This window comes from Perognathus longimembris, chromosome 15, assembly GCF_023159225.1.
Source record: "Perognathus longimembris pacificus isolate PPM17 chromosome 15, ASM2315922v1, whole genome shotgun sequence".
Lineage (NCBI taxonomy): Eukaryota > Metazoa > Chordata > Mammalia > Rodentia > Heteromyidae > Perognathus > Perognathus longimembris.
In genome coordinates, this window is record NC_063175.1 from 6,278,302 (window position 1) to 6,291,971 (window position 13,670).

General features: G+C 41.8%; 1 protein-coding gene across 1 annotated transcript in view; it reads right to left on the reverse strand.

Moving 5' to 3' along the window:
- L3mbtl4 (L3MBTL histone methyl-lysine binding protein 4) overlaps positions 1-13,670 on the reverse strand; it is a 293,901-nt gene that overhangs the window by 249,429 nt on the left and 30,802 nt on the right. Inside the window, exon 4 of the mRNA XM_048363591.1 lies at positions 498-589. Coding sequence (XP_048219548.1) covers positions 498-589 — 92 coding nt within the window. The remainder of the gene's footprint in view (positions 1-497; positions 590-13,670) is intronic.

Genomic DNA, 13,670 nt, shown 5'->3' on the forward strand with positions numbered 1-13,670 from the left:
GCATTTCTCCTCCACTATCTCATCTGACACACCCTACCACGCAGCTCCTCAAAACAGCCCAACGTGACCCTTGGGAGGACATGTATAAATAAATGATACCAGGCAAGGCACATGTTTAGTGTATACAGATCACATCCTTTGTCCTATATGCATACATTATTTAGTCCTCCCAGAATCCAGAGAGGCAGGGAAGGGACACTCTCTACCTCACAGACGAAACAAAAAACAAACAAACAAACAAAAAACCCCAAACGTGGCACCAGGAGGGATGAAAGACTTGTTGACATGAGAGAGCTAGTAAGCAGCAGCACAGGGGCTACAACCCCAGGCTCCAGTGCACACTTTGAAACTAAGACTGACCACCTGTGCTGCCCACTGTCTACCAATTCAAATGGGTCAACTGGCCGTCAAGTGCCATCGAGGCAAATGTAAATGTTTTAATTAAATTTCCCAAGTATTGATTCCTTGCAAAACTCATAAGACTTTCAGTGGCTGACCTTGGAAAACAGCTCCACAGGTGCAGCTGTGGCTTTTTGTTCTTTCAGGTACTGCTCCCAGGACCAGGCTTCCTGTGTTGCTGTGGAAGGTGCTGGAAGAAAAAAAAAAAAACCCCAGTGATTTATATAAAGCAATGAAGGATGGAAGAGTAGTAACATTTAATGGAAGGTAAACTCAAGGAGCAGGCTAATGAGGTGGGTGATCAGAGGACCTAGCCTCGCTCAAGAGACTTATGCCGCACTGTGTGCAAACAGCCAAATCACCTCCCTACTTCCCACTCGCCTTTCCCTACTTGGGGAGAGGGTGCAGGTGGGCAGTTAACAGCATGCCCTCGAGGATGGTGGGCTCAGCCATGCACTGTGGACAGTGATTTGCTTAATTTTAAGGTAACTAGCCTCAACACTTCCATGCTTCTTTTTGGTGTGAATGTCAGTGGGTACAACCTGTCAGAGGCAATAGGGCAGTATTTGTCAAAAGCCTCAGAATTTTTCCACAGTTGGAATAAGAAATTCTCCCTCCAGGATTTGTCTTAATGAAATCACAGCTGACTTGCCACAGGACAAAACGCAAGATTTCTTCTCTAAGTCTGCCTAATAATGAAACACTGCAAACAACTAAAGGGCTACCAAGGGGAATTAATTAAATGTCATTTTAATAATAGGCAGGAAGATTACATTGTGGAAGGTTGCCGAATGGCAAAGAAAGGTTATGTTAATGATATGCCACTAAATGAGGGAAAATGGCTAAAGAAACAAAATGATCCTTTTTTTTTGGTAAATATTCAATGGATTAAAATGAGACTAAAAATTTTGTCAGTTAAAATCTTAACAATTTTTAAAGAAAAAATCATATTATCCTTAAGTAGTTATACAAAGGGGTTTTAATTCAATGTGTCAGTTGGTGAATACAATGTAACTTGGTCAGTATCATACCTTCTATCATTCTCCCCCATCTCTTCCAATCTCACCAAATGCCCTCAGTTTTCCATTTGAAGACATGTATACAGACAATGAAGTCATCATTCACACACCCCTTCTCTCGCCATTCACCTTTAGATAAATAATTTCTCTCTCTCCATTCACCTTTAGATAAATAATTTCCTCCCAACGTGCCCCCTGCATTGTTTTTCTGCTTTCCAAGTTGTCTGGATGAATACTTGATCACTGAAATTCACTACATGTCATTTTAGATTTTTTTTTGCCAGTCCTGGGGCTTGAACTCGGAGCCTGAGCACTGTTCCTGGCTTCTTTTTTCTCAAGGCTAGCACTCTAACACTACTTCTGGCTTTTTCTATATATGTGGTGCTGAGGAATCAAAGGCTTCATGTATATGAGGCAAGCACTCTACTACTAGGCCATATTCCCAGTCCCTGCATGTCATTTTAAACAATAAAAATCTCGCAAACAGAATTAGCTATTCTTTTAAGTTTGCAGCTTATGCCCATGCGTTATCTCCTGGTGAATGATGTTCTGCAGAAGACGCAGGGCAAGAAGAGAAGCTGGTGACTGCAGTCTGCATCTCAGTAAGCATAAGATGGTAAAGTGACATTAGTGTAGGGGTAGATGAAATAAAAACGTGTGCACACACAAACACACCATTCTGAGGAGATAAATATTCTATCCTTTTTTAATATTTAACAAAAAATTGAGAATTAAAAGGATTATTTAAAATTTTAGAACAGGAAACAGCACACATGATCCTTAGTGGAGTTAAGTGAAACACGAGAGAAGAATTTCCCAGTCTCACTTACATGTGAGCCAGTGAGGAGAATATGAGAGAAAGCTATGAAAGACTCTGTCTACAAAACATGCAGCAAAAAGCTGGCTTGGAAGCATAGCTCGAGCAGTAGAGCACCGGCTGAGCAAGTGAGCAAGCAATGTGAGAAAAAAAACCAAAAGGACCTGACTATAAGGAAAGGGAGAATAGGAATGAGGGGAGGGGAGAGGAGAGGAAGGCAGGCACAAGCCTTGGGAGAGGGAAGGGAGGGGAAGAGAGAGAGGAAGAAGAAAAGAAGGAAAGGAGAAAGAGAGAGAGAGAAAGAAAGAAAGAAAGAAAGAAAGAAAGAAAGAAAGAAAGAAAGAAAGAAAGAAAGAAAGAAAGGAAGAAAGGAAGAGAGAGAAAGAAAGAGGAAAGAAAGGAGGGAGGAGAACTGAAGGAGGGAAGGAGGGAGGGAAGGGAGGAAGAAGGGGGAGAAAAGAAAGAAGGGAGGGAGGGAGGAAGATAGCGAGGGAGGGAGGGAGGGAGGGAGGGAGGGAGGGAGGGAGGGAGGGAGGGAGGAAGGAAGGAAGGAAGGAAGGAAGGAAGGAAGGAAGGAAGGAAGGAAGGAAGGAAGGAAGGAAGGAAGGAAGGAAGGAAAAATTAGCAATAAAATATTAGCAGTGTTAGCATGGAGGAATATGGGTTACAGGTGGTGGGATGAATGTAAATATTCTTTGTGGGCTACCTTTCACACTTTAAAATCTCCCTACAGTATTATTCCTTTATCATACACAGCACATCCTTGGAAACTCTACTGGAACAACCTGAGAAGTGCCTAACATTTGTCTTGCTTGCAATGTTCTGAAGAAGGTACAGATGGTAACAGGTCAGACCTGGTGGTGGCTAGTGGCCAAATGTGTCAGACCAGTAAATCAACCTGATGGGCCAATAAAAACAACAACGCGAGTTGTGCAAGGATGGTTTCTGTAGAAGTCCATTCATTTACAAAGGCACTTTCTTACCTTTCCTGTAATAGAAAAGCACTGTCCACTAGGATAAAGGTAGAACCCTTCCTCTGGTCTAGTAGATAAAAACTATTTGTCATTAACCAAGAAGCTAATTTAAATTGGGATAATAAAGGAAAAGATACTATCACACAGAAACAAAAAAACACTTGTGTTCACCTTTACATTAACTGTTTTGGGGAGCAACTGACCAAAAGTATAGTACCAAAGTAGTAGAATTCTGAAATCATCAATACGATTAACAGAATTATTATCAATAGCTGGGAAATGATGATTCATGCCTATAAGCCTAGCAACCCAAGAGACTGAGATGTGAAGGACCCAGCCCAGGAAGAAAAGTCTGAGAGACTCTCATCTCCAATTAGCCAGCAAAAAACTTGGCAGGTGGTATGGCTCAAGTGACAGAATGTCAGCCATGAGCAATAAAGATGAGCAAGTATAAGGCCTTTGTGTGAATTCAAGCTTTGTTCCTGAGAAAAAGGAGAAAAAAACTGGAGGAAGAGGAAGATGAGAAGGGAGAGAGGGGGAGGAGGAAGAAACACTAAGAGGAGGGGAAAGGAGAAGGACCAAGAATAAGAAGAGGAAGAGGAGAAGAAAAAAGAGGAGGAGGAGGAGGAGGAGAGAAGAAGAAGATGATGGGAAAAGGAAGGGAGGAAAGGAGAGAGGGAGGGAGGGAGGGAGGGAGCGGAGGCCTCCACCAAGAAGCTTCTGGTGTGTGGCCATTTCCACATCTCAGTGAGATGTTGCCAAACAGAGAAAGTAGACGCTCTGGTTAGATTATTTAACTTCCCTGTTTTCACACAAGCATTTTGCTGCAGTGCAATTACGTGCTTTCCTAAGGAAACACTGCGGCGGCATCGGACTCAAAGGCAAATATAGATCTCTCATTTTCTCCAGCAGCTGTGTTCTTTAAAAGATTGTGTGTAATTTCTCACTTTAATCAGATTTCCGATTGTCATACATTGTCATTTCACCAGAAGTAAATCATAGCTCTAAGAACTATTTTTCGATTACATAAGTATGCAGGAAACCTTTCAAAATTTATCATAAAAGAGCACATAATATCAGACAATAACAACTTCCCATGAATTGCAAATTTTAATAAAGGCAGAGAATTAGTGCACTGCCTGAGGCCTGGAGATAGGTTCTTCCTAACAGAATCCCAAAGGCCTTCTGCCTCCTCTGCTTCTCCCTGCAGTGTCTTCTCCTTTCCACAGAAATTACACTTGTGGCAATTAGCCAGTTCACTTCTTTTTTTCTTTTTTTTCTTTTTTTTTGAGGTAGGGCCTTGCTATGTTTTCCAGGCCAGCCTGGAACCTGTGACCTTAGCGAGCTTCTGCCTTAGCATCTGCAGGTCTGGGCAGCAGGCAGATAAGCCATCACACTTGTTTTCTTTTCTTATTTTGAAGGAGAGCTCAAGCCTCTAGGAAGAAGGAGGTGTGGCTGTTTTTGTTCTTCTCTATATCTCTGGAACTGAAAACTTTCCTGCCCATAAATATTTGTTTCGAGAGCCAAAAGGGAAAGAAAGTACGCAGAGTAGCACTTTGGGTCTTAAAATGAATTCTAGGATATCTATTTTGATCAATTCAAGTTTCAAGTTCCTGGAGAGAAGGAACCAATTATGAGAAGCAGTGCTTGGCCACTCATATTTTATGCACTTCTGCAACATGCTATAGGTATGGCATTTATCCTGTAGAAAATTAGATATATGTGTAGCTCTGTTAACTTTTGCTTCAGAAAAACATCCCAATTAGTTTTCTTCTGTGAAATGTCATGTAGCAGAGAAAATAGGTATTGATTTTATATTATCAATCATTTAGTATCTGGCTGTTATATGCGATGTGCTGAACTTGGCAGTTGGAAAGTGCGTGTATGCGAGTGTGAATGTGCACGTGTACATGTAAGCATATGTGTGGTATATTTCTATATTTTTCAACACAGGATTCTGCTGTTGCTCATGTTGGCCTTGATTTGAGCTCAAGTGATCTTAGAGACTTAATTTGCCAAGTTGCTGGGACTACAAGTGTGTACTTTCTTGCCCAGCTTCCATTTACTTTCACCACACTGAATATTAAATTAATAATGCAATTTTGTCCTTCTACAAAACTGAAACTCAAGCATCTGGAAATCAGTGGATTTACACAAAACTCCTTGCCCGGGCACATCCACTATACAACACTCTACAACCCTGGCTCATGCTAGCACAGGGTCAAAATGCAGTGGAAGCACATATTAAATCAGTCACTCTTCAGACTGAAGAACCATAAAATTAAGTATGTGGGGAAACCAATAGATTCGCCCTTTGCAAATATGGTTAAACGCTTGGAAGTCATGTTGGCAAAGCATATTTATTCCCCAAAATGAGGTCCTAATATGTACAGGGTCTATTTATCCTAACTTTAATATTTTCCTCTAAAAATGCAAAAGACCTAAATCGGTGGTGAAGTCTTTTCAAACCTTAAAATTCCTTCTAGCTTGCCCCATGTTTACTTGCAAAATATTCTATTAGGAGCCCCAATCCTAGCATCTTCCAAACAGAACACGGGGCCCTTCCGCCCCTGCACTCAGCCTCCCTCCTCCTCACCCAACCTGGGCCAGCGCAGATTGAGAACTCCGAGCGAGGATGCTCTCAACCGGGCAGTAAGCACACCCTGTTCTAGGAAGCCACACGGCATTTATTAGTAATTTTCTGCACTAAAATTAAAAATGGCAGGGGTGAAGAATGAATAAATTATCACTCTTGAGGACAGAACTGTGCACATCTTAGTGTTCATATCTCGGAGCAGTCCCTGCAGAACCTCAGGAGTCCCACGCACACCCATATTTCCAGTCTGTTTCTGAACTAATGTTGGGTAAAGGAAGGCTCCATCCGAGGATGGGGTTGTTGTTGTTAACAACAACCAACCAATTTCACAACACACTCTACAAACAAGACTGTATTCTGTGGGCACCTTGAAAGGGACACAATTCCCTACTGTTGACTGCGTATCACTGCTGAGTAACCTCCCCCGACCAGCAGCAAACTGACTCCACAATTCCCGTTTTTAATAACTCTGTCCTGTTGCTGCAGCAAGGACTTCTCCATGCTCCAACTACTGCATATTTCATTTGCACATTTGGGTTGCTTTCCATTTCAGAGCAATGGAGGTGAAAACTCATTTCCCGCTCACCTCCCCAGGCAAGGTAGGTAGCGTGTGCCCTGAGATGTGGCAAGAGCCTACTCCCATCCACACCAAATTCATTCCAGAGGAGAAAGACATGAGCTGGAGGGTCGACATCACGGCTCCCTGACAGACGGCAGGATACCAGGGGGTGAGCAATACACAAGCAGACCCAGTGTCCACTTGCTCTAGTTAAGAAATGCAAAGAGTATGTCTGGGAACAAGCTGAAGAAGGATTCACTGTGAACAGAACAGGGCACCATTTCTTCTTGCGGCAAGCAAGAATATAGAAGACAATCTAGGTGAATCAGCAAAGAAGCTGAGAGGTAAAGAGCTGCCTCTGTAAATAGCGTCTGAGCAGAGTCACAGGCAAGGGGGGCCAGGCTGCTGGATGGGAAGGCGGCAATGAGGCCATGGAGGCCCAGCAAAGTCAGCCTAAGCACTTGGTTTAGAAAACCATTATGGACTTGGGAGCTATGAGGGAGACGAGCAGACCAGAACCTACGTTGAAAAGAGAGCCTGGCTGATGAGATGGAGGACTGAAGATAGAAAATTATGACCCGTGGAGGGTTTCCTGGGGACAGGTGGGAAGGAATCTGAGAGAAGACACAGCAGTCCATCCAGGGACAGCTTGTGGATGGGACAGAGCTCCTGAGGCTCAGTCTCAGCCTCCAGAAGCCAACACGAAATGTGTGTGTATGGGGGAGGGGGGTAGAGATTAAAAATGAATATTCTCAGAGGTGTTTCGTTTTAGGTAGATGGAATCACCTATAATAAATATATACCAGCAAAAGGCAATTTTAAATTTTCCATAAGCACTCAATAATGCAGAAAATAGTGAGAAAGATGAGCAGGCCAGAGGGCCAATGGCCTTGCTGGAAGTGACTAGGGAACAGAAAAGAAACAAGGAATAAAGCCAAGTGAAACTTCCAGGAGGAAGAGGCCTGGAAGCCTGCAGCAGAGGGCTCTCAAAAACAGGGAGATCACACACCAAATGTTCCAGAACAGAGACTGGAGAAGCTGCTGCTGGTCTCAAAGCCCAGGTGTCTCTGGGACCAGAGAAGAAGGCTCCATGAAGCAGCCGGTAGTAGAGGACATGAGGGAAATGCAGCAGTGTACCAGTTTTGAGTGGTTTGCAAACAGAGAAAAAGGAAGGTGACGGGAGCTCAAAGGGCTAATGAACAGAGCTCAGGAAAACATAATGTTTTTCTTTCCTTGTTTTAATAAACTAAAGAACGCAAAGATAAGAGTGTTTTAGTTTCTCTGCTGAGAGAAATAAACCGAGAAGGAGAAATGAGCCTCTCAGCCAAATGGGGTCATCCTTGGAGAAGAGGCAGGCCAGTGCGCAGGCTTGCGCGAGACCACAGGCGCGGGAAGAGTGCTATTAGGAGCTGGAGACTGATGTCTTCAAAGACTCCTGTGTTGAAATCTTTGTTCCCAGCCCTCCATGGTGCTGGTGAGAAGGGGTAGAAAGTTTATTTGCTGGCACCTACTATGAAGCAATTAGTTCACTGGAAATGTACCATCAAGCACTCTAACACCTTCCTTCCTCATTTCTTCTTGGACACCCCAAGGTGAGCTGTCTCCCTCGCCAGAGGCTTGGCTGCCATGATGTTCCACCTCACCACATGCCCAGGGTAACAGAGCCAAGTGACCACGAGCGGAAATCTCTCAAACCATCAGTCAATCATCTTTCCACCATTTAAGCTCATTGTCTCAGTTAACAGAAAGCTAACACAAATGAAAGGATGGTGAACTAGATGGAACATAGGAGTCTTTGGTGCAAAGGAAGAAGATGGAAGGAACTACATCACTGATCTCCTTCAAGGCACAGGAGAAAGGCTAGGGTAGTGTCTTCCTTCTAAAGCATGGGCCAAAGGAGACTTGTGGAATTTGAACCAGGGTTGAATCAAAGGAAGGCAAAGCAGTCCTCAGCCTCCCTCATTGAACAGGTGATTGCTGGAAGCTGACTACACAGGGGAATTTCTGTGGCAGCTCTTGGCAGTGGGGAAATGGGAGCAGATGGTGAGGTTTGTGGGCAGCTGGGAGCGGGTATGGAGAGGGCCAAATGAATAGGAGACACCAAGCCAGGGGAAGAGCAAAGAGGAGGTTTCAGGGGCCGCTATGGGCTGGGAGGCAAATGAAATTAGAAAACAAGTTGACACAAATCAAAAAGGAATTAAAAAGCTGTGTTATAGCCGTTACTTTTTTCTTTGTTAAAGGTTCCAGTGAGTTAAAGGAGACAGACTGGGAGTGAGAAATTCAACAGATGATGGCTGAGTGCTGAGTTCAGTGTTAGATGGTTAGCAGAGAAGAGAGATTGTAAACAAGGTAAGTTACTCCGCAAGCCCTGGAAACTTGTGGAAATTTTGGGACTACATCCTAGAATTAACATGTCAGAAGCTCTGTGGGTAAGCCTCACAATCTGTTTTAATAATTGCTCCAAGTGATTCTGCTACATGCTAAGCATTGAGAATGGTGTGCAATACAACAGAAACAGTCCAATGAGGTAGAGAAATCACTAGTCCTGATGGAGATGATCAAAGAACTTTCCCAAATGGTGGAACTTGTGCTTTTCACTGATAAGGTTCTCACCATGTGGAACCCAGACCAGCTGCATCAGGGTCACCTGGTAAATGGTTGTGAATACCAATTTGGGAGCATCAATGAACATTTGGGAGTTTACTGAGTTATAAGCTCTTGGGATGAGATCCAGTAATCTGGTTTCACAAGGTCTCCAGGTGGCTCTGCTCTAGCTAATGCTTGAACACCACATCCCCAGAGAGTGGTCTGTCTCTTTCAGGTATGTATGTATGTATGATGTATGTATGTATGTATGTATGTATGTATATGTATATAGGTGCTTATTATTTGGTGGTACTGGGGTTTGAACTCAGTACCTCATACTTGCTGAGCCCCACCTCCAATCTTTTTCTGTGCCAGTTATTTTTGAAACAGTGTCCTGGTTCTTGCGCAGATATGTGTCTCAGCCATGGTCTACCTCTCTTAGGCTTCTAATTATAGGTAAGATAATGGGCAAATACCACTGGGCCCACCTCTTGGTTGAAAAGGGAGTCTGAAAAGCTTTTTATTCCTCTCAGTCTAGTAGCTTCTTTTATTTTTATAATAGTTTTTTATTGCTATTATACAGGTGATATACAGAGGGGTTAAAGTTACCTAAGTCAGATAAAGAAAACATTTCTTTTTGAACAATGTCACCCCTTTCCTTCCTCTCTCCCAATTTTTCCCTCCCACCCCCACCCACAAGTTGGATAGTCTGTTTTCAACATGGTGTCTATGGTGCATTTGTTCACCCTTTGCCCTACCATTTCTGTGTCCCAACTTGGTCATGCAAAGACAGATAAACAAACAAGACAGAAGGAAAAGAAAACAAAAAACAACTATTGTTTCCATTTTCTGGAGTTCATTTTGATAAATATTATTTCATATAATCAGATGCACATAGGTATTGCACCTTTATGTTCCTCTCTTAAGAGTATCTTCCTTTGGTCTTACCATATGTGAATGCCTAGAGACCTGTATAATGTGTCATATCCCAATGTATATTTTTTTAAACATCCAGTGTGTTTACTTCAGCCCCTTCAACTTCAGCCTCTTAGGAGTACAGATGTGAGCCACCAGTACTGGGCATCAAAAGCCTTTTCAATGCTAGAGTTCATTACATGGTATTGTCCTTTTAATTTGTTAATATATGAATTACAGACTCTTGGGATCTGCAGTATATGGCTTCTAGGAGACGACCACTGAGGAAAACCCATGAATGCATAGCATCTGATATGTACTGAGGGTACTCGATTCATGCTTCCCATAGTACCACCTAAGTTCTAGTCAAGACAATGGACATCAAATCTTCCCTTTGTCACTTGGATGAAGCAAAGTATATGTCCTTTGGGCCTGAGAGGATTACTAAAACTTTGAATTTGCTTTTGGGACACCATTTGCTTTTTTCTTTCTTTTTTTTTTTTCCTTATTTATTGTCAAAGTGATGTACAGAGAGGTTACAGTTTCATATGTTAGGCCTTGGGTACATTTCTTGTACTGTTTGTTACCTCCTCCCTCATTCCCTCCTCCCCCTCCCCCCTCCCCCATCCCTCTCGCCCCATGAGTTGTTCAGTTGGTTTACACCAAATGGTTTTACAAGTATTGCTTTTGGAGTTGTTTGTCTTTTTATCCTTTGTCTCTCAATTTTGATATTTCCTTTCACTTCCCTAGTTCTAATACCAGTATATACAGTATCTAGTGTACTCAGATAAGATACAGTGATAGTGCGGGTACAACGACAGGAAGGGGATACAAGAGGTTCATCAACAATAGAAGCTACGGTTTCACATGGCATGTTGAAGGTAATTACAACAGTGATATAACAGTCGTTTCCATAACATGGAGTTCATTTCACTTAGCATCATCTTATGCGTTCATAAGGGCATAGCTATTTAGGTTCTTGTGATCCTCTGCTGTGACTAGCCTAAGTGGTACATATACACAATGGAATTTTATGCTTCTATCAGAAAGAATGACATTGCCCCATTCATAAGGAAATGGAAGGACTTGGAAAAAATTATAGTAAGTGAAGTGAGCCAGACCCAAAGATACATGGACCATTTGCTTTTGAAGTGGCTGCTTTCCCCAAAATTAAAGACAGGGACACCATCAGCAGGTCCCACAATGGTTTACACACAGCTCATGGTAGTGTGGAAGTAACTAAAAGCTTCTCCATATTAAATGAGTAGTGTTGTTGTATGTAAGGGAATTTAAAAATTCTGTGTTTGAAATTACTTTTTATTATTTTTAATTTTATACTACTTTATCACAATGATCAAAAATATGGATATCAAAAAATCTATGGCTCTAATCATAGCTACTCAGGAGGCTGAGATCTGAGGATCACAGTTCAAAGCCAGCCCAGGCAGGAAAGGCTATGAGACTTTTATCTCCAATTAACCACTAGAAAAAAAAAGGCAGAAGTGATGGTATGGCTCAAGCAGAAGAGCACCAGCCTTGAGCAAATAAGGAACTCAGGAACAATCATCAAGCCCAGGGTTCAAGTCCCAGGACTAGCAAAAAAAAGAAAAAAAATCCAGGAGTAAGTCAAAGTTTCTGTGTGTTTCAAACACTGCAATACTAGGCCAGGTTTAATGGCTGACTCATATTAATAAATCGTATGCCTTCCTTGGTATAGCATATCACTCTTCTAATACATCACTGGATTATATTTGCCATTATTTATTTAGAATTTCACGTACGCTCATACATAGTTTGAATTAATAGTCTAGAATTTGGGGAGGGTTTTCTTTTGTACTATCTGGCTCAGGTTTCACTGGTATTTCCTATAGACACTTCCATCTGTTTCTAGGACCTACAAGACTTCACATACCATTGTTTGTTCTTCTAAAAGATAAATAGTTCAGCAGAGACTTCAGCTGAACCTCACCTCTAGTCCATTCCCCTGGTCTAGTCAAATGGTCAACATTTCCTTGGGTGTTATTTGATAACTTTTAGTTTTGTAGGAAATAATCCATTCCTCGGGTCTTCAAAAGTGCTTCTATAGAGACATGTGTGTTACTCTTCCTTGCATGTGTTGTTTAAAAAACTGCTTCCATGTATCCATTTTTATATCCATGGATATAAAAATATATACAAACTTCTGGGTAAATGGCCACTATAAGTGACCAGGGACACTGAGAAGAAACACTTGAGTCAAAAAGTGGTGAGATGACATATGTAGATGATCACTAGGAGAGATTCTGCCTTCCGCTTCTCAGAGGAAGGTATGAATGTGCAGGGAAGTAGAAATACTCAGCATAGCATCAGAATGATAACAGTCACCAGAGAAAAAGGACAAAATGAGGGGCATCCCAGCTCTGAAACAGAAGGGGTAGAATTAGGAGTTGGGAAAACAGAAAGCTCTGATGCATAACACCCTGGAGGGTCTGTTGCATCAGAACAGAGAACAGGCACATGTGAGAAAGGGAAGAGGGGAAGAAAGAGGAGAAGAGAGAAAGAAAAGGAAGAAATCACCATTACCACAACATAGAGGTCCAACTAGATGGACAAATGTGGAATTCAGGGGTGAAAACAAGAAGAACTGCAAGATAAATTGTAGGTCAGTTTAAGAATGAGATGAAGCTGAGCTCCAGTGGCTCACAACTGTGTAATCCTAGCTACTCAGGAAGCTGAGATCTGAGGACTGCAGTTCAAAACCAGCCTAGGCAAAAAAGTCCCTGTGAGAGTCATCTCCAATTAACTACTCAAAAACTGGAAGTGGCGCTGTGGCTCAAAGTGGTAGAACACTAGTCTTGAGCACAAAGAGACTCAGGTACAGCACCCAGGCTCACAACAGACAAATGAAAAAGAAAAAAGAAAAAAAGAATGAGATGAATACATACTAGGACTCCTGAGTGGGCTCACTTCTCTCTGGAGGAGAATAAAGAACTGATCTCAACATTCTTACTGAAATATTCAGGGGATAGTGAAGCTGGCAATAAAGAGCACATCTTTGTGCAGATTTCCTGTAATAAATGATTCCCTCCTTGACATGTAGTAGATGTGTGGGAGACAGATCTATAAAAATAATTCTCATCACCGAGACTCCATAAAAAAGACCACATAATTAGGAGGCTGATATTAAAATACCCTCCTCTGAATACCACCCTGTAAGTCATCAAATTAACAACCATCTAAATGAGATGGCAATATTTTTTTCATAAAATGATTAACTAGATATTCCTCTTGACCTTTTCCTTCTATGTATCCTAGAGACATTTAATGGAATCTACTGAATATAATACAGGTCCAGTTGTTGTTGCTACTTGCATTAATTACTTCTGCCAATCAGAATTTAGACTTTCCACGATTGGAGCTATCACCTGGTGGGCTTCAATTAATGGAAATGCTTAAATATTATTCAACATCCCTTTCCTCTTGACACTGTAAATGTTCAAATGCTTCTCAGAATCGTATCTCAGCCTCACAGCTTGCTAACCTTTTGAAACACTGTTCATTCTCAGTGAATGTAAACTTAAAAATCTATGAAAGAATGTTGGATTTCAGTCCACTAGCATACCATTCGGAGCAAAAAAGAGGACTTTGATTAGCCAAAAAATGAATTATCAGTATTTAAAAGGAATTTTAATGCAAAAACATTTAAGAGTTACATAAAATTTGAGCAAAATACATTCAGCAAGAAGTCCTATAGTCCACCCTGGTATTTTTTTCCCTCCGAGATGCTTATTATCCTCCCTTTAGACTTGACTTGAAGTGTAATGCG